Source organism: Narcine bancroftii, chromosome 4 (assembly GCF_036971445.1).
Source record: "Narcine bancroftii isolate sNarBan1 chromosome 4, sNarBan1.hap1, whole genome shotgun sequence".
NCBI lineage: Eukaryota > Metazoa > Chordata > Chondrichthyes > Torpediniformes > Narcinidae > Narcine > Narcine bancroftii.
In genome coordinates, this window is record NC_091472.1 from 226,510,181 (window position 1) to 226,529,716 (window position 19,536).

Genomic DNA, 19,536 nt, shown 5'->3' on the forward strand with positions numbered 1-19,536 from the left:
ACTGGTTGACCGTTTTGAGTTTTGTGTGCCCGATGGAGATGTGGGGGGGCTGGTAGTCATGGTGGGGAGCTGGCTGATGGAGGACCTCAGTTTTCTTCAGGCTGACTTCCAGGCCAAACATTTTGGCAGTTTCCGCAAAGCAGGACGTCAAGCGCTGAAGAGCTGGCTCTGAATGGGCAACTAAAGCGGCATCGTCTGCAAAGAGTAGTTCACGGACAAGTTTCTCTTGTGTCTTGGTGTGAGCTTGCAGGCGCCTCAGATTGAAGAGACTGCCATCCGTGCGGTACCGGATGTAAACAGTGTCTTCATTGTTGGGGTCTTTCATGGCTTGGTTCAGCATCATGCTGAAGAAGATTGAAAAGAGGGTTGGTGCGAGAACACAGCCTTGCTTCACGCCATTGTTAATGGAGAAGGGTTCAGAGAGCTCATTGCTGTATCTGACCCGACCTTGTTGGTTTTCGTGCAGTTGGATAATCTTGTTGAGGAACTTTGGGGGACATCCGATGCGCTCTAGTATTTGCCAAAGCCCTTTCCTGCTCACGGTGTCGAAGGCTTTGGTGAGGTCAACAAAGCCTTCGATGTGCTCCACACCAGACTATAAAATAATAGCTAAAGTATTAGCGAATCGATTGGCTAAATTTTTACCTAAGTTGATACATGTTGATCAAACAGGTTTCATAAAGAATAGCATAAAGATATGCTTCAGATAATATTCTTAGAGTGATTAGTTTGATTAATAAATATCGACAGTGCCCTGACCATCCGATGGTGATATCTCTCGATGCAGAAAAGGCTTTTGATAGAGTTGAGTGGGACTTTTTATTTAACGTTTTAGAGAAATTTAAGTTTGGTCCTTCTTTTATTGGTTGGATTAAAGCTTTATATAATAAACCAATAGCCAGAGTATTGACAAATGGTCAGATCTCGGAACCTTTTAAATTAACTCATTCAACTTGACAAGGTTGTCCTTTGTCTCCAGCTTTGTTTGCGTTAGTAATTGAACCTTTAGCACAGCTGATACGACAAAATACACAGATACAAGGTATGAGAGTTTTAGATGATGAGTATAAAATTAATCTATTTACTGACGACGTACTGGTGTATTTAACAAATCCAACTCAGTCACTTTTACACTTGAAGGGGTGTTTAACACAATATGGATCTTTGTCTGGCTATAAAGTTAATTGGGAAAAAAGTGAAATTTTACTGATAGGTGAAGGAGATTATTCAGTTTATAAGAATATTATTAATTTGAAGAGGACTGATCGAATTAAATATTTGGGTATAAATGTGGATGTTGATTATCAATCTTTATACAAATTAAATTATGTACCGTTAATGAAAAAGATCAAAGCTGATTTGATAAAGTGGAAGGATCTTCCTATAAATTTAATTGGAAGAATAAATACAATTAAAATGAATATCTTTCCACGTATACAATATTTGTTTCAGTCAATTCCGTGTTTAATTAATAAGAATTTTTTCCGAGATTTAAATAAATGGTTAGGGCGGTAAATTTCCAAGAGTAGCTTTGAATAAGTTAACTTGGAATATGCATTAGGAGGATTACGTTTACCAAATTTTCAAAATTATTATGAGGCAGCTCAATTTAAATTTATTAGTTCTTTAATGGATTTGGAACGACCCCCTCATTGGGCCAAAATTGAGATGGCAAATATTTTTGAATTTGAAATACATTACTTTTTGTTTCGGTGGAATTTAAATTTATTACAACAATATAATGTGCCTATACTAAAACATTTAATTAAGTTATGGATGAGAAAAAAATAGGATGATAGGTTGCATAATCAATGTTTATTACATTGGAAATCTAAAGGTATAAAAAATCTGGGGGATTGTTTTAAAGAAGGTAAATTTTTATCCTGTAATCAAATGAGGGAAGATTTTGGTATTAATGAGAATTCTTTATTCATTTATTATCAACTTCGATATTTAGTAAAACAAATATTTGGTAGAGATATGACTTTACCTAAATTGACTAAATTTGAATCTTTTCTTGTGATTGTACCAAAGAAGGGATATATTTCATTGATGTACCAAATATTAGAGTATGGAAAAATAAGGGATGGGATAGATCTAAGATTAAATGGGAAAAGGATATTAATTTTATTTTTTCTGAGGATGATTGGTTAGGTATTTGTCATGATAGTGTTACTAGATTGATAAATGTTCGTTGTGCAATGGTTAATTACAATTTTTTACATCAATTGTTTTTAATACCTGAAAAGTTAAAAAAAATATGGTTAAAGTGAATCAGACTCTTTTGTTTTAGATGTGGTAATTCGGTTGGAACTTTTTTTTCATGCTGTTTGGTTATGTGTACATATACAATCTTTTTGGAAAGCAATTCAATTGTTTTTGGAACATTTGTATAAGATTAAAATACTTTTAGACCCAACAATATTTTTGTTGGGTAAGTTGATGCCTTTGAAAGATTTGGGATTAGATAAATTTCAGATTGCTTTTGTATATTTAGCTTTATCTGTAGCCAAAAAATGCATAGCAAGTACATGGAAAAATGCTAATGTGATTGATATTAATAGATGGCATAATGAGATGAACATAGGAACATTGGAAGTAGGAACAGGAGTAGGCCAAAAATGGCCCATCGAGCCTGCTCCGCCATTCAATACGATCATGGCTGATCTAATTTATGACCTAACTCCACCTACCTGCCTTCCCCCCATATCCCCTAATTCCTCCATCATGTAAAAATTTATCTAACCGAATTTTAAATATGTTTAATGAGGCAGCCTCAATCACTTTCCTGGTTAGAGAATTCCAAACATTCACTACTCTTTGGGAAAAACTATTTTTCCTCATCTCTGTTCTACATCTACTCCCCCGAATCTTGAGACTGTGTCCTCTCGTTTTAGTTTCCCCGGCCAGCTCAAAAAACCTTCCTACATCTATCCTATCCATACTCTTCATAATCCTATATGTTTCTATAAGATCTCTCATTCTTCTGAACTCGAGCGAATACAATCCTAGATGATATAATCTTTCATCATAAGTCAACCCCTTCATCCCAAGGATCAACCTAGTAAACCTCCTCTGGACCGTCTCCAAAGCCAGTATATCCTTCCTCAAATATGGAGACCAGAACTGGACACAGTACTCCAGGTGCAGTCTCACCAGTACCTTATACAGTTGCAACATTACCTCCCTACTCCTGAATTCAATTCCTCTAGTGATGAAGGCCAACATTCCATTTGTCTTCTCAATAACCTGCTGCACCTGCAACCTAACTTTTAGCGATTCATGCACAAGCACTCCCAAGTCCCTCTGCACAACAGCATGCTGTAGTTTTTCACCCTTTAAATAATATTCAGCTCTTTTATTTTTCTTGCCAAAGTGGATAACCTCACACTTACTAACATTGTACTCCATCTGCCAGATCTTTGCCCACTCATCCAGCTTAACTATATCCCTCTGCAGATTCTCCACATCCTCATACAATTTGCTCTTCCACTCAATTTGGTGTCATCCGCAAACTTGGCTACACCACATTTTGTCCCCTTCTCCAAGTCATCAATGTAAATGATGAACAGTTGTGGGCCTAACACTGACCCCTGCGGCACCTCACTTACCACTCTCTGCCAATCTGAAACACTCCCATTCATCCCGACTCTCTGCCTCCTGTCAGACAACCAATTTTCAATCCAGGCCAATATACTTCCCCGGACTCCACTTTCCTGTAACTTACTGAGAAGTCTCTTGTGTGGCACCTTATCAAACAGTTTCTGGAAATCCAAATATACAACATCAACCTGTTCCCCTCTATCCACCGCACCCATTATATCCTCAAAGAATCCTAACAAGTTTGTCAAACAAGATCTTCCCTTTCTAAAACCATGCTGCGTCTGCCTGATTGAACCCTTACGTTCCAAAAGTTTCACTATTTCATCTTTAATGACAGCTTCAAGCATTTTTCCAACCACAGACGTCAAGCTAATTGGCCGATAATTTCCAGTCTTCTGCCTACATCCCTTCTTAAAAAGTGCTATCTTCCAGTCTGCCGGGACCTGCCCAGAATCCAAGGAATTTTGGTATATGACCACCAATGCATCAACTATAACTTCTGCCATTTCCTTCAGAACCCTTGAATGCATATCATCAGGACCAGGTGATTTGTCTGGCTTTAGTCCCATTAGTTTCTCCATCACTACTTCCTTTGTAACAACTATTTTATCAAGGCCCTCCCCAACATTCGCATCCTTAACTCCGCACTTGGGCATGCTGGACATGTCTTCCACCGTGAAGACTGACACAAAATATTTGTTTAATGGCTCAGCCATTTCCTCATTTTTTGCTACCAGTTTTCCTTTCTCATCCTCCAAGGATCCTATGTTAATTCTGGCCACTTGTTTGGTAATGGAAAAAAATTACGTATGTTTTACATGATAATTTGTTTTAATAAGTAGTCTTTATATTCAGAATATTTACATTTAAATTTACTTTGATTAGATTTTAGTAAATATATTTTAGTTTATATTTTAGTTTTCTTTCTTTTTGGCTCTCCTAAAGAGAGCTGGCTGAGAGAGAGGGGGGTCCTTTTTTTTTTTCTTTTTTATATTAATTTTTTTTTTATTGTTCACAATATGTACTTTTTCTACTGTATGTAATAACCTTGTTGAACGAATAAATAAAGTTGTAAAAAAAACACAATTTCCACTATTAAGTGGCCTTGTTCTTTTTGAGCATTTTGAACCGCCAACCTTAATATAATTTCTTCATCTTGATAACGTAAGCACCTTATCAAAATTGAGTGCGGCACTTGACCTGGAAATAGTTTTTTTCTATTTGCTCTATCCAATTCTAATCCATTAGAAAAATTTTCAGGACACATAATTCTGGAATCTATCTTTGGAAGAATTGGACTGAATTAGAGCCTTTGAAATCTTCAGGTAGCCCAACAATCTTAACATTACTTCTGCAACTATGATTCTCCAGTAGTACACCAATTTTTTGAAGAATTTTTTTTCTATCTTCCAAGCCATAACAGAATCTTCCATTTTATTAACTGTATCCTTGCATTGTTCTACTTCATCACGATAATCTTCAATATTATCTTCAATTTTTCTGGACTTTAGTTTAAACTTTCTCCACAAGTTCAGCATATTTTGCAATTTCTTGCTTAATAACTTTCACTTCACCTTTCAAATATTGAAATTGCATTTTAGATTCATTTTTAGACCAAAATTGTAAATCTATACATTTGACCAAATTCCCTACCTGACTAACAATTAAAAAATTTTAAAGCTTTAAATTCCTCACTCTTGTGAGAATTATCCCAAGTGCTGTTTCAGCAAGATGTTAACCATGGCTGTAGAGATGAGACGTGAGAGAAGGGGAACGAGGGGAGGGGGGAGAATGTCCTGCTAGAATACAAAGGAAGGACAGTTCCTGCAAGAGATTGAAGGAAAGGCCAACTCGATATATTAAAAAACTGAAAGAACAGGAACATGTGACAAAGCATCATACCAAATAAGGATAAGAGCTGGGGTCACAAAAATCATGGGAATGTGAAAAGTAAACAAAGGCGGGCTTTAAGATGAGGAACTGAACAGCTTTAGAGGTTAAACTAACATATCAATTATTCAGCTAACTAACGAATTAAATTAACAAAGGAGTGGTTATTAACACAAAGAAATGTATAAAAAAGGTTGTTGAATATCAGTGAGTATGCCTTCTCTGAAGGACACCCGCTCTTGCAAGAACCTTGAATAAAAGGTTATATCGCTTCACCTATTGACTCTGAGAAAATATTTAATCAGTGAGCTGGATTTCTCACACTCTGAAACTTAGCTTCAGGCTGTTCGAACTTTATATCCTCCATACCTTGAGTAAGTTGGGCTTCTTCTTCCACTCCCACCAATTCTTCATAGATTCTTACTTCCTTTTCAGCATCTTCCTCTTCCTCCGAAGACTGGTCCAGGCTCTGAATAAGACCACTGCTGTAAATGGTTCTGACTAGCAATGCTAGAAGACCTGGGTTCAATCAACTCTGTAAGTCCCTATGTAGGCGCTGATTATCGATCATGTGTATGTGCGGACTTCTGCACATTCACAGTTGTTCCCACGCAGTTTGTAGTTTAATAGTCTTCTTCTGAACTCAAGCACCGAAGAAGTGGTGCTGGGCGTGAATTTTCGCCATCATCGCTCAGGTCATCCTTGGAAGGAGTGAAGCTTGATCCAAAGGCTGAATCATTACAGTAGGCCCAACTTCTTCAGTTATACTAATGACTTTACTAGTAGTTTTCTTAGCTATTGGAGTCTTTGTCTTCGTTGGAGCCATAATATATTACTACAAATTGATCAAAGTTCTTAATTAAAATTAAATTTTAGTTTTAATTAATTCTGCTGGAAGAGGTGCATTTCCACGTCTCCAACCTATGCATCGCGCCACCCACCCCCACCTGAAATTATTGAAATGGAATGAACAATTTGGCTGGGGAATACACCTAAATTTATATCTAGAAGAAAAGTTAAAAACCAAGTTTTAAGACGAGAGAGATGAAGTCAGATCCACGTGTGGTAATAATGGAAAGATGTTGATCTGATTGGTGTTTGGCTAGCATGATGTCAATTATAAATGCAAGATATTGATTAATGCAGTATAGTTTCCTACACCAATTATACCTCACACCAGAGATGTTGCATAGATCAAAATCTGAAATATTGGAAATGTGTTTCACGTCTGGGATAGAAATAGGAATGTTTTTACATGCTATGTGGCCGTGTGTGAGGAGACGACTTTTTTGGCAGGATATTACTGAAATATTAACAAGAATAACAGGGGTGGCCTTCATGGGCAACTTTACTGAAATAAGTAATAAATTAACTAAATTCCAAATTTCATTTGTTAAAGTAGCCTGAACAGTGGCAATGAAATGTATTGCAATTACTTGGAAATCCAACTCCCCTCTACATTTCGCACAATGGACTACTGAGTTGAATAGATGCATACCTATGGAAAAAATAACATACAACCTAAAGAACAAATGACATTTATTAATCTGTGGCAGCCATATTTTGATCATATAGGGGCCCAATTACAATTATAACTACAATAATAAAAAGGACAATAATAGATGCTGCTATAATATAAATGCAACTTCCTCAGAATTTTTTTTATGGTCAACATAAATGTGAGCCCTGACTGAATGTGGATTTATATTGTGAAAAGGGGTGGGGGGGGGGGGCCTTTTTTCTTTTGTAAGAAAAAGTTTTTTTGTGTGTGTGTTGATATTGGAGAGTTTACCATGTATATTTATGGGAAAAAAAACTAAAATATTCCAAAAAATACCCTTTTTATATTGATCTTAGTTACTTTATCCTCTTCTTGCCCACGCCCACCCATTCCTAGCACTTCCCACATCCATCTACACAAGACGGAGAATTTACAACCAACAACCCAGCACATCTTTGGGACACGGGTGGAAACCCATGCAGTTACTGAAAGAATGTGCAAACAGCACCCGAGGTCAGGTTTGAAGCGAGAGCTCTGGATATGAGGCAGCCTCTCCACCAGATGTGCCATTGTACTACCCAATTATTCCCCTTAGAGTTCTGCTTTGCTCCCACTACGAGATCTTTTTCAAAAGACAATTTCTACTTCTCAATCAGAAAGGACTGTCCGATATCATGCTCCTACTCGCCGTTAGTGTTTAATATTACAGCTGCCAAGGGCCTTGGTGTGAGGACATTTCCTTTTGTTGCACTCTGTTTCACTGCTGCAATATGATGAGGTGAAGGGCAGCACTCTCCCCACTGCCATCATGCCAGAAGAACTAAGTCCTTCACTTTGTCTCTTGTAAATTATTCAGCAAACAGCCTGTTTCCCTCCTGTATAGTTTCAAGAGTTTCTAAGCTTGGGCTGCACAGATTTTCCCTACGTGGCACGTCACACAAGTTAATACCATTCAAAAGTCAAATCCCAGCGATTTTATTCTTTATTTTTAATACAGTTCAGCAGTTAAGAAATCTTTCCAGCTTTTCCATACTATAAGCAATGCAAGTGGAATATGCCCTATTAATGTATATTGATCAGTCTCCTGCAGAGTGCAAGGCAATTGAAAATATACATACATGACTACAATAATCACAAACAATATTCCATTAAATGGAAAGGCACCAACCTAAATTCACCATTATTTTTGTTTTCTCTGAACCATTTGGAAATGTAGCTCTTCACTCTTTGGTTTTGAAGTGTAAATGTGTAGATATAAAAAAGATTTCATTCAACCCAGGTGGAGGAAAACAAAAAAATGAAAAATCTCTCTAATCCACTCACAGGTCAAAATGGAACAGAGGCAGAAGGCACAGGCTTGGCTTGGAAATTAAACAAGTATCCTGCTAGAAATTTTCAATTAAAATTTTCTGAATACAATTTTAATATTTTTGAATCTTTCTAAATAGAAAAAAGGCACTAGAGATTTCAGAAAACTGGCCACCAGTACTTTGGTCCATCTTCAACGCTTGTTTTCACTGCCAGTGCCAGGAATTGCCAGTGCAAATACCAGAAACAGAATTAGACTTTTACCTTCAGTGTTAAAAAGTAGCTGGTGCAGAATTTGGCAATTTAAATATATATATAGTTCTCCTTCCCTTGTTAATAAAAAACAGTAAACGTAGATTGATTACGTTTCCTCTAAACATTTAGGAGAAGTTAGTAAGGAGAAGTTAGTAAGTATACAAAAGGGATTGTGATATCGAAATACTATTCATTTGGAATCTTTTGGAAATAGAACTGTCTGTATTTTATTGCATTAGTGGTTTTCAAATTTTGTGTAGGAGTTTGACTCGTTGAAGAGACCTGAAGGAGGGAAAAAAAGGGTAAAATTCATATTTTGTTTTACTTTCACATTCAATGCATCAAACTCAATTTTTTCTTAGAAGTCAAACCATCCTGTGTAATCCAGCTCTTGGCAGTTTGGGAGTGAAGGCTCTTATAGACATTGAAAAAAAATTCTGCCCACTAACTGTAATTAATATTTCATCAATAGCCCATATTTAAAATCGAAGCCCATAATTAGCACCACAAAAAAGTAGATTTTTTTATTATTATCAATCCATCAGATCTTCCAAATGATGGCATTGTATGCCTTAGATATCACCATATTAAATTGATACCTTTCTCTCTAGCAGGTGTATGGGCTATCTTAACCTCATCTTGAAGTCATTCCCATTATCTAATCTAGTTATTTTTCACTTATTAAGTCGTCACCTTTATTCATCATTCATACCATGCTTGCACAGTAAAGATGTGATAGTGTTTGTCCAGGACCGTGGAGCATATTTACATATGTTAGAATAGAATTAAAGTATTAAAATATTAGGACATATACAGTAACAGTTCTCGGTACCCTATCCAAAAATGTTCTGGGGTTTCAGGAGTCTGTTGGCTTGGGGTAAAATGCTATTGTCCAATCTAGATGCAAGGACCCGAGTGCTGCAGTACTTCCTACCAGATGGCAGAAAGGAGAAAAATTTACAAGAGGTGTGTGTGTGGAGTCCTTCACAATGTTTATTGCCTTTCGCTTGAATTAGGTGACCTTTTCCACTAATTTCACTATCGTTTACAGCTTTGCAGACCGAGGAAGTACAGCTTCCAAACTAAGCTGTGATGCAGTTGCACAGAATACTCTCGATACATCCTCTGTAGAATGTACTGAGGATGGAGGTTGGGAGATGAACTTTCTTCAGCCTTCTCAGGAAGTAAGAGGGGCTTCTGAGCTATGAGCTGGTGTTAAGGGACCAGGTGAGATTCTCTGCTGTGCACTCCAAGACAACCTCAACAGTGGAGCTGTCAATGGTCAGTGCAGTGTGGTCCCCCAGGCCCTCGCCAAGTATTGATATTTTGCCCAATGGATTAAGTTGACTATTCACACGATTATGGAGGTAAACCAAGCATCATGCATACAACCAAAGTTTTCCTAAATCAAAACACATTTTTGGAAGCTTTGAGCCAACAGCAAAATGGAATAAAATCAATTTCAACAGTTGAGGTAAGATTTAAAATGTTCTATGGATCTGGAATTCATTACTCCATTAGAAATAGGCACAAAAAAAGCTAAGTAACAAAGGGAGAATGTCTGATGTATCAAGAGTGAAGACTTGCATGAAGAATAAATAATGGCATGGAGCGGCCTGTTTCTAGATTGCAAAATCTTCACAATTTCATTGATCTGCATTAAAGAATCCCAATCATAAAGTCATATCCCAACACCTCCATGCTGACCAAGTTGCCTAACTGAATGAGTCTCATTTGCCTGCGCTTGGCCCGTATCTGTCTAAAGTTTTCCTATCCATCTACTTGTCTAAATGTTATTATTGCCCTACCTCAACCACTTCTTTTGGAAGCTTGTTCCATATCCCCACCAACTTTGTGTGGAAAAAGTTTCCCATCAGGTCCCTTATAAATCTTTTCCTCTTTACCTCTGCATCTAATTTTAAACTCCCCTATTCTGGAGAAAAGATTGACCTTACACAAGCCCCTCGTGATTTTATACACCTTCAATGGTCACCCCATTGCTTCCTACGTTCCCAGCTTGGCTTTACTGGGGGAAAAAAAAATTATTCATGTATAGGGAATAACCCACTGCAGCCACAGTCAAATATTTTTCAACATATGATGCAAATAAAATGCAGCTCCTCACCATACTTCTTCCTGATCTCATCATGCCGAATTTTCATTTCACTTTTCCTGCCAGACAAAAAACAAAGTTTAAAACATGCCTGCGTGTAAGTTCTCAAGTAGCAACATCAAACAACCACATTGGATAGGTGCATTCAGTACTATCTATACTGACAATACATCAAAGACTAGAACAAAAGAACATGAAGGAAATGTAGGTTTCCTGAAATTGGAAATACACTATTCATACCATTGGTTGCAAGCTACCAAGGGACATACAAGATGCCGACCTTCTGAATTGAATTTGGTCTCTCTGCCCCAATGGACAATACCAAGGTCAGTATGGGAGTGGGAAGGAGGGTTAAAGTGACGTACCAGGAAGCTTGAGCTGACCATTATAAAACAGAACCCATGCATCACATAAGTACACCAATTTCCACTAACCCTCTCTTCTGGTCTCTCACTTTCCCTCAGTCTTCTGCCTCCCGTCCTCCCATTCCTCAACGCCCTTCCTTAAATCAGAGATCCATCTTTCTTCATCCTCTGCCCTCTTCATCACTTGTCAACTTGTTTCTCTTCCCTCTCCTATCTATATCCACCTCTTACCTGTTCGCTTGTGTTCCTCCCCTTTGATGCCCCTGCCCCCCACCCCCCCCAACCCTTATATTCAGGTGTCTGCCTGATTTTCGGCACTCTTCAAGAAGGGCCCAGGACCAAAAAGTCAACTGCATTCTCTATAGATATAGATGCTGCATGACCTGTTGACTTTCTCCAGCACTTTTGTGTACTGCACATCTGTCCATTTCCATCTTCTCCCTTTGTTCATCCCTTCCCTGCACCTGCTTCTATCTGCCCATCTAGTTCCACTTATCATCTACTGGTTTCTATCCCATCCATCTCCCCTATGTTGGCAATCCTCCCTGATCCTCTTGACCTGATACATTGATTCGCCACTTTTGCCTCCACAGATGCCGTATTACCCATTGTTAATGAGACATAGCACAGTAATAAGCCCTTTCTGCCCACAATCCCATGCCACCTAAATGTACCCATGTGACCAATTAACCTACTAGTCCCCTATCCTTTGGAAGATGGGAGGAAACCGGAGCACCCAGAGGAAATCCATGGGGACACAAGAAGAATGTCCAAACTCCTTTCAGTGTTGATTTGTGTTCTAGATTCTTTTGTCTACATCAATGACTCATTTCAGCCAAATACATTGGAGATCTAGGAACTCGCTGACTTTGCAAAGAATAAGCAACACAAAGCTTTTATGGCAAAGAGAGCAATTAATCTCTCTCAGACCATAAATGGGAGGAGGATGGTGGTGAGTTGAGATGTTGGCAGTGAACCTCCATTTTACTGAAGTCATGACACTCCCCTTTTGGAGAGGCAAGACTCACAACAAACCACAGCGTTTGATCATGGAAACAAGTCTTCTCAAAACTTTCAATACATTGCTAACTTAGTCAGGCCAGACTGGTGTCTGTGCAGACCATCTGGAATGCAGACAGCATGTTCCAAGAGCAAGAAAGCTTTGCTAACTTGCCACAGAGGAACTGTCAGCTAGTTTTCTGCTAGCTGTAGGCCTTTCCCCCTTCTTACCTTTCTTCTTGCCGCATTCTTCTCTGTTCTTTTTCTCTTTCCAGTTTCTGATCTGCAGCATCATGCCTAATAAATTAAGCAGACAGTCATGCCTCAATAAAAGTTGTACAAGCTACAACTCATACCCGAGTGGAAAGAGCAAGTTAAAAATGCAAGTACTTCTAATGCCTTCTGCTGTGTTCCAACTCACAGAAGACAACCCCAGAGGCAGAATATAATGAATCCAATGATTTTTCTGCTGTTGCAATCAGACCAAAGGTCACTGTTTTTGTAATAAGTTAATAAAGCTGCACACTCCATTCATGTTCCAAAATAACACACCAAATAGTGTTTCTTTGTCTCTGCAAAGTGAAGTATCCACCAGTTTCCATGCTGTCATAATGTCTTCTACTGCTTCATCTTGCAAGCTAGGCCATCAACTCCTGATCAATTTCTTTGGAAATTTAAAATCAAAGAATTTTCAGATCCTGAAAAATTGGCTTACAGAAAGCTGGTTTGGCTTCTCTTTCACCACTTCAAACAGCCCTCCCCATCACCCATTTCTTCCCTCCCTCTCATCTTAACCCATCCAGGCCTAAAGCACCAGCACTTTGTCAAAATAAGTTGAGGACACTTGCCCCAGTGTTCATTGTTGTCAGTTGAGAAGTGATTGAGAGGCATATTTTGGGGCCATTCTGGACCCAAACAACCCCATGATGCCAGGCCTCATTCCCAAGACTCTGCAAGTCCAGGAGAACAGAGCTTCACAGTAACCAGTACTAAAACAGCCATCCTACTATGGCCATATCAGAATGCATGGGCCAACTTCCTGTAACTGGAGCAATCTGAAGAGGAACTATGTACATTTACAGAACAGAAACAAGTCATGCACCCCAATTCTTGTGCTGCACACAAATTCTTTCTTGCTTCACAGTCTAATACACCCTCTTCTCCACACACTGACCTGTATTTTTTTAGCTGTCAAATGCTTGTGATGTACATCCATGTGAAATGTGTGCAATAACAAATTTTACATTCAATTCACTTGTTTTTGGGGGGGGGGGGTGGCAGGTAAGCAGTCACTTCAAAAATTACATATAAGTAAAACCACGATGCTGGAAAAACTAAGCAGGTCAAACAGTTTACTTTATATAGCAAAGATAAAGATACTGGTACATAACCAACCTTTCAGGCTTTAGCCCTTCATTAAGGTTTGAAGGATCTTCATGTTTTACTCTAAAATTTAAAGGCTAGTTCATGACTCCGTTTTGGATTCCTCCATATGTAAATCATTTCTCTGCATCTACCCTGCAAAATCATTCAATGTTCTTAAATACCCTCACCACACACTTCTCAAATTCTTTGCTTAAGAATCCAAAATTGACTTCTTTTGATTGTCTTTTTAAAAAAAAAGGCCACAGAGAACAAAATGCACGGTCTCCAATCTTCGTGTATTAAAACTTTATGGAACATGAATTATAACCCTGAAGGCACATTGTGAGTACAAATGGGAAACAAAGGCAAAGACTGTCAGCATCATCTGGTGCTCATTTTTAGATTGAAGCCCAGAGACTTACTGCTTGCTCTTTCGCTTCCTGCAACAACAGCAGCAACAGCAGACACACACAGACAAGATCAGAACTCCGCCGACTACCGACATGGCGATGATCAAAGCTTCAAAGTTCACTGCAAAAGAAATGTATCATATTGGCACATTAGATTAACTATACACCAAACATGTTCTGCCATTCGATAAGATCATGGTTAATTTATAATTCTATTTACCCCCTCAAGTTTTTTTGGTTAATATTAACAAATGTCGGTTGTGTTTCCTAACCTCACTACTGAGGAGGTCACTCAATGGTTCTATTGAGGATAGAGTGGAGAGCACCAAGTTCCTTGCTGTGCATACAACAGACAATCTATCCTGGACCCATAACACCTCCTTATTGGGAAGGAGCAGCAGCAGGTTGAGGAGGGCAAGGCTACCAGCCCCCATTTTGACACATAACAGGAACACAATTGAGAGTGTCCTATGTGGCTGCATTATTGTGGTCTCTCTTTGGCTTGGCTTCGCGGACGAAGATTTATGGAGGGGTAATGTCCACGTCAGCTGCAGGCTCGTTTGTGGCTGACAAGTCCGATGCGGGACAGGCAGCGGTTGCAAGGGAAAATCGGTTGGGGTTGGGTGTTGGGTTTTTCCTCCTTTGACTTTTCTCAGTGAGGTGGGCTCTGTGGTCTTCTTCAAATGAGGTTGCTGCCCGCTGAACTGTGAGGCGCCAAGATGCACGGTTTGAGGCGATATCAGCCCGAATAGCTGCAAAGCATCGGACTGTAAGTCAATGCAGAGGATCATTAAAATGGCTGAGAAGATTACTAAGGTCTCCCTTTCCTCAACAACATTCATCAGGAGCTTAAATAGGGCTCAAAGAATTATCAAGAATCTCTACCATCCATCACAGAGGGTCAGTGACCTACTACCATCAAGGTGGTGGTACAGGAGCATCAAAAGCAGGGCTGCCCCAAGCTGGGAAATAGTTTCTTCCCACAGGCTGTGAGATTGATGAACAGTATCCTGTAACCTTGGGTCTCAAATTGTATTGAACTAAATGAGAATATAGTCAATGTCTATTACTACCTTAACATAGAGTACAGAACCCAATTCAAACACAATCTCAATTAAGTATGACATTGAAAAACAAAGCGTCACCCTAGCGATATTTTCTACTAAATGCAACTAGTATACATGGAAACTTGATTACCATTGACAAGGCATGCGAAAAGCCCTATTCTGTGTCCCTTTACTATATGAAATCATTTACCCCAGTCAAATATTTCTCCAGAAATTTAGGGCTAATGCACAACAAACTGACTTTGCCTGCCAATTTGAAAGTTTAATTTGTTTTCGGAGTTAACTTGTACTCTGATCAAACACTGTTGATCTCGAGTCTACACCCCTAAACCGGAATACTCTTCTAGAAATTCCAATACAATCTGAAATAATCATAATGAGTATGGATTGTTTAAAACCCCCCCCACATTTAATTCATCCATATTTTAGCTCACATTCTCCCTTCCCAAATCATCAACTCTGTTCTTCTCCCTGGAAAATGAGATTGAACCCGTTCACAACCCTGCTGCTATATTTAAACCTGCATCAAATACTTTGCAGTAACATTATTGCCAAATCAGGAGTATTGCCACGTTCCAAGCATTTTCCAGTTCCACCCTTGCAGCCTCTCATCTGCCATAGCAAACTTAATTCATGACCTGATCAGCAAATCCGAAACGATTCATTTAGGGTCAAAGTTTTGTTGCCCATGTCCTAAAGCACATTATTCAGCCACCAACAGTGTACTTGCTGATCTATTTTGGCTTTTGTGAAGCAATGCCTCATAACTGAGCATTCAAGTTCATTATTATTTGACTGTACACATACAACCAAATAACAGTGTTTCTCTGGACCATGGTGTGCAAACATACAGAAAATAATCATACAGATGCATAATGATATTATATATATATCTAAAATAAATGTTTTGGAATAATTTACATATTATGCTTATAAGAAAGTGATACACAAAAGTCTGCAGACAATTTATTGTAATAAAGAACAAAAATGTTGAAGGAACCCAGCGAATCTCAGTGTCTATAGGAGGTAAAGATATAACTGACATTTCAGGCCTGAGCTCTTCTTCAAATGAAGACAGTGACTTTGAAGGGCTCAGGCCTGAAGTGTCGGTTATACATCTTTATTTCCTGTGGACATTGCAAGATTTGTGTTTTTATTATTTATAAGATGGGTATCTTATAAATGATGAAACCTATGTTCATCATCTCAGCCTACTGGAAGAACCTATTGAATATTTCAGCGAAAAGTCGACCCCCAGAAGTTGAGTCCCCAGTTGGCCGTGAACAAGAACTTGTCCAGATGAAGGGGCTTTTGGCAGGGCAGTGAAATCAGAAGGGAAGGACAAGGGTGGGATAAACAGAAATCAGGGATAGGGACACTGTAGAGACTAAGGGAAAAAAGGCACAAGATAGAGCAGTTAAAGAGAGTGACATCTCAATTTTAAATACTTCTTCCTCTCAGCATTTCACAAGGTTAATAAGTACATAAAATAATCAAGTTCTCTGCAACTTACCCCAGCAGACTCCCCATCGTGCATCAGACAGTGGACAAATAGATTTTGGTGGCAGGATCTTCCTCACTGGGTAGTCAACGCATTTCTTGTTGGAATTGCACCACAAACACTGCAAACCAAAAGTAAACTAGTCAAATAGGCCTCACCTTCACACACCAATGATTTGATGTTACTTATCAGTGAACCAAGAGAGAATGTGCCTGCACAGTTCAGTAACTGGCTTTTTTGCAAATCCACAAAGAGTGGGTAGTTCTCAGCTTTGGAACTGAGAGGACTGCTAACCTATATATAAAAAAAAATCAATAAGGATTAAGGACACAACCTGTTTCTGTTAAAGTCCACTCCATTCACTTTGGTCATACAGAACATGGAAGCTGCTGAAACTTTTCACGCTTTTAGTGCATTTCACTGCCCTTGAATGTTTCTGTTTTTCCCAGAGAATCTGGTCAGTCAAAAAAGATGAAGTATTTAATTAAAATAGAAATCAGATCGGTTTCATTCAACTTTTTTGCTCATTACCTAATCAATTAAAAGAGGCACTTTTCAGGACTGCTCTTGAGCTCTACCAGTAGTTCTGGTCTCCACTGGACAAAAAAAAAACAAATATAAAGACACTGAAGGGGATACAAAAAAAAGTCCAAGGTATTTTAGATTGAATAGGGCAGGGTTTTTTTTTTCTCCAGAAGAAATTGCAGTGATTAGATAAACCTCCATAAAATTACAAAGCGGCTTTATCAGCAGAAAATGTATTTCCAGAATTTGAAACAGAAGGCTGATCTCACCAGAAATGCAGAGAGCTGCAAATTCACCTAATGACTACTGAACTCAATCTCCCGACTCATGAAGCCCAGCATACCATAGGCCTTCTAAACTATCCTATCAACCTGCGCAGCAACCTTGAGAGATCCATCTGTTTTAGATTTAGACCCATCTGTTCTTTACACTGTTAAGAATCCTACCATTAACCAGCTACACTGCCTTCATGTTTGACCTTACAAAATCCATCATCTCATACTTATTCAAATTGAACTCCATCTGTCACTTCTCTCCCCAACTCTGATCCTGCCCATATCCTGTTATAAACTAGCTCAATTTTCAACACTATCGACAACTCCTCCAACCTTTGATTCATCTGCAAAATTACTGACCCATCCCTCTACATCTTTGTAAGGTTGGGGAATGATTCTGCATAAAAAAGCTTGTAGCTGCTTGAAGGTCTGTTCTAGAAATGACAAGTGAAACAGTTGATGCTTATTTTCAAATCTGAGATTAGTTTTTCATACCTTCAGAGAGATTTGGGAAAAGGTGGGTATATAGAGTTCATGGAATGGTGGAATAGATTACAGTGTCTAAATTGGGTGCTCTGTTCCTACATTTGTATCCCTTTCTCCTCTCTGTGCATTTCAGATTTATTGTCAGAGTACATACATCACATACAACCCTGAGATTATTTTTCCTTTGGGCGCAACAGAATTACGACTAACTGGTAGCGCAAAAAAACTGTACGTAGCATATACATGTAAACAGATAAAGAACTGTAAACAGATAATGAATGTAAGCAAACTGTGCAATGCAGAGAGAATAAAAACGAAAATCAATCAAGTGCATGAATCCTTAAATGAGTCTGAGTTTGTCGTTGAGTCTGATGGTGGAGGGGTAGCAGCTGTTCCTGAACTTGATGGTGCAACTCCTGTGGCACCTATACCTCTTTCCTGATGGCAGCAGTGAGAACAGAACGTGTGCTGGGTGGTGTGGATTTTTAATAGTTCCTTTGCTGTCCGATGGCAGTGTTCCCTGTAGATGTACTCATTAGTGGGGAGGGTTTTTAACCCTGTGATGTCTTGGGCTGTGTTCACTACCTTTGGAGGAGTTTATGCTTAGGGGATTGGTGTCCCCATACCAAGCTGTGATGCACATTTTCCACCACACCTCTAGAAATTTGCCAAGGTTTCTGGTGTCTTAGCAAACCTTTGCAAACTTCTAAGGAAGTAGAGCCACTGATGTGCTTTCTTCACGATGCCATTGGTGTGTTGGGTCTAGGAAAGATCCTGAGATAGTCACTCCCAAGAACTTAATTTTGCCCAATGATCACCAGATTGTAAACCTCTGGCTTTCCTTTCCTGAAGTCAACATCAGCTCCTTAGTTTTGGTGACATTGAGAGCAAGGTGTTGTTGGTTTTTAAGCTAATTGTCCCAACCACTTTGTTTGGGCAAATTTTACATTCTAGTCATTGAGTGGATAAGGAAACTTTCTCCTGGATTTATGATCTTGTGCAGCGGAAAAGATAAAGTAGGCAGATTTTGGAATGGTGCAAAAAAAAATTATGGCATTATTGATATGGGAAATTTTTCATATATTGATTGGCTCCTCCTTACTGCAAGAGGAAAAGATGGGGCAGAATTTGTCAGGGACCGCGGTCGGGGGAGGCGGCCGAGGGACCGCGGTCGGGGGAGGCGGCCGAGGGACCGCGGTCGGGGGAGGCGGCCGAGGGACCGCGGTCGGGGGAGGCGGCCGAGGGACCGCGGTCGGGGGAGGCGGCCGAGGGACCGCGGTCGGGGGAGGCGGCCGAGGGACCGCGGTCGGGGGAGGCGGCCGAGGGACCGCGGTCGGGGGAGGCGGCCGAGGGACCGCGGTCGGGGGAGGCGGCCGAGGGACCGCGGTCGGGGGAGGCGGCCGAGGGACCGCGGTCGGGGGAGGCGGCCGAGGGTCCGCGGTCGGGGGAGGCGGCCGAGGGACCGCGGTCGGGGGAGGCGGCCGAGGGACCGCGGTCGGGGGAGACGACCGGGCAACTGGAAGGGGGTGGGGGTGGATACGGCAGCACAATTCGGGTGGGCTTTCCGAAATCCGGAAAAATATGAAATTCAGAACACACTGTCACCCAAGGGTTCCGGATAAAGGATCGTGTGTGTACCTGTACTACTATTTCACAACTTACTAAACACTATTCTGGCCTTTTCAGATCTAAAACAAATGAGATCACATATGCCAACAATGAAGTCCATTTGCTTAATCTATAACCTAGCAATTCAAACTGCAATGTTGGATAGACCCAAGCATCCAAATCATCTATAAATTCAGTGCTTGCAGGATCCCAGTAATCACACACTCAAAAATTGAGTAGCTGCATTATACCTTCTCCAACCCTG

The 19,536-nt window shown here is 39.8% G+C and overlaps 1 protein-coding gene across 3 annotated transcripts in view; it reads right to left on the reverse strand.

The window, feature by feature from the left end:
- Nucleotides 1-7,953: 7,953 nt before the first annotated feature.
- Nucleotides 7,954-19,536, reverse strand: part of LOC138761665 (pituitary tumor-transforming gene 1 protein-interacting protein-like) — a 34,909-nt gene continuing 23,326 nt past the window's right edge. For all 3 annotated transcript variants that reach the window (XM_069934201.1, XM_069934200.1, XM_069934202.1), the window contains exons 4-8: nt 16,390-16,498; nt 13,822-13,930; nt 12,266-12,331; nt 10,683-10,729; nt 7,954-8,839 (exon numbers count right to left, since the gene is read on the reverse strand). In XM_069934201.1, the coding sequence (XP_069790302.1) occupies nt 8,793-8,839; nt 10,683-10,729; nt 12,266-12,331; nt 13,822-13,930; nt 16,390-16,498 (378 nt within the window). In that variant the 3' untranslated portion in view covers nt 7,954-8,792. The remainder of the gene's footprint in view (nt 8,840-10,682; nt 10,730-12,265; nt 12,332-13,821; nt 13,931-16,389; nt 16,499-19,536) is intronic.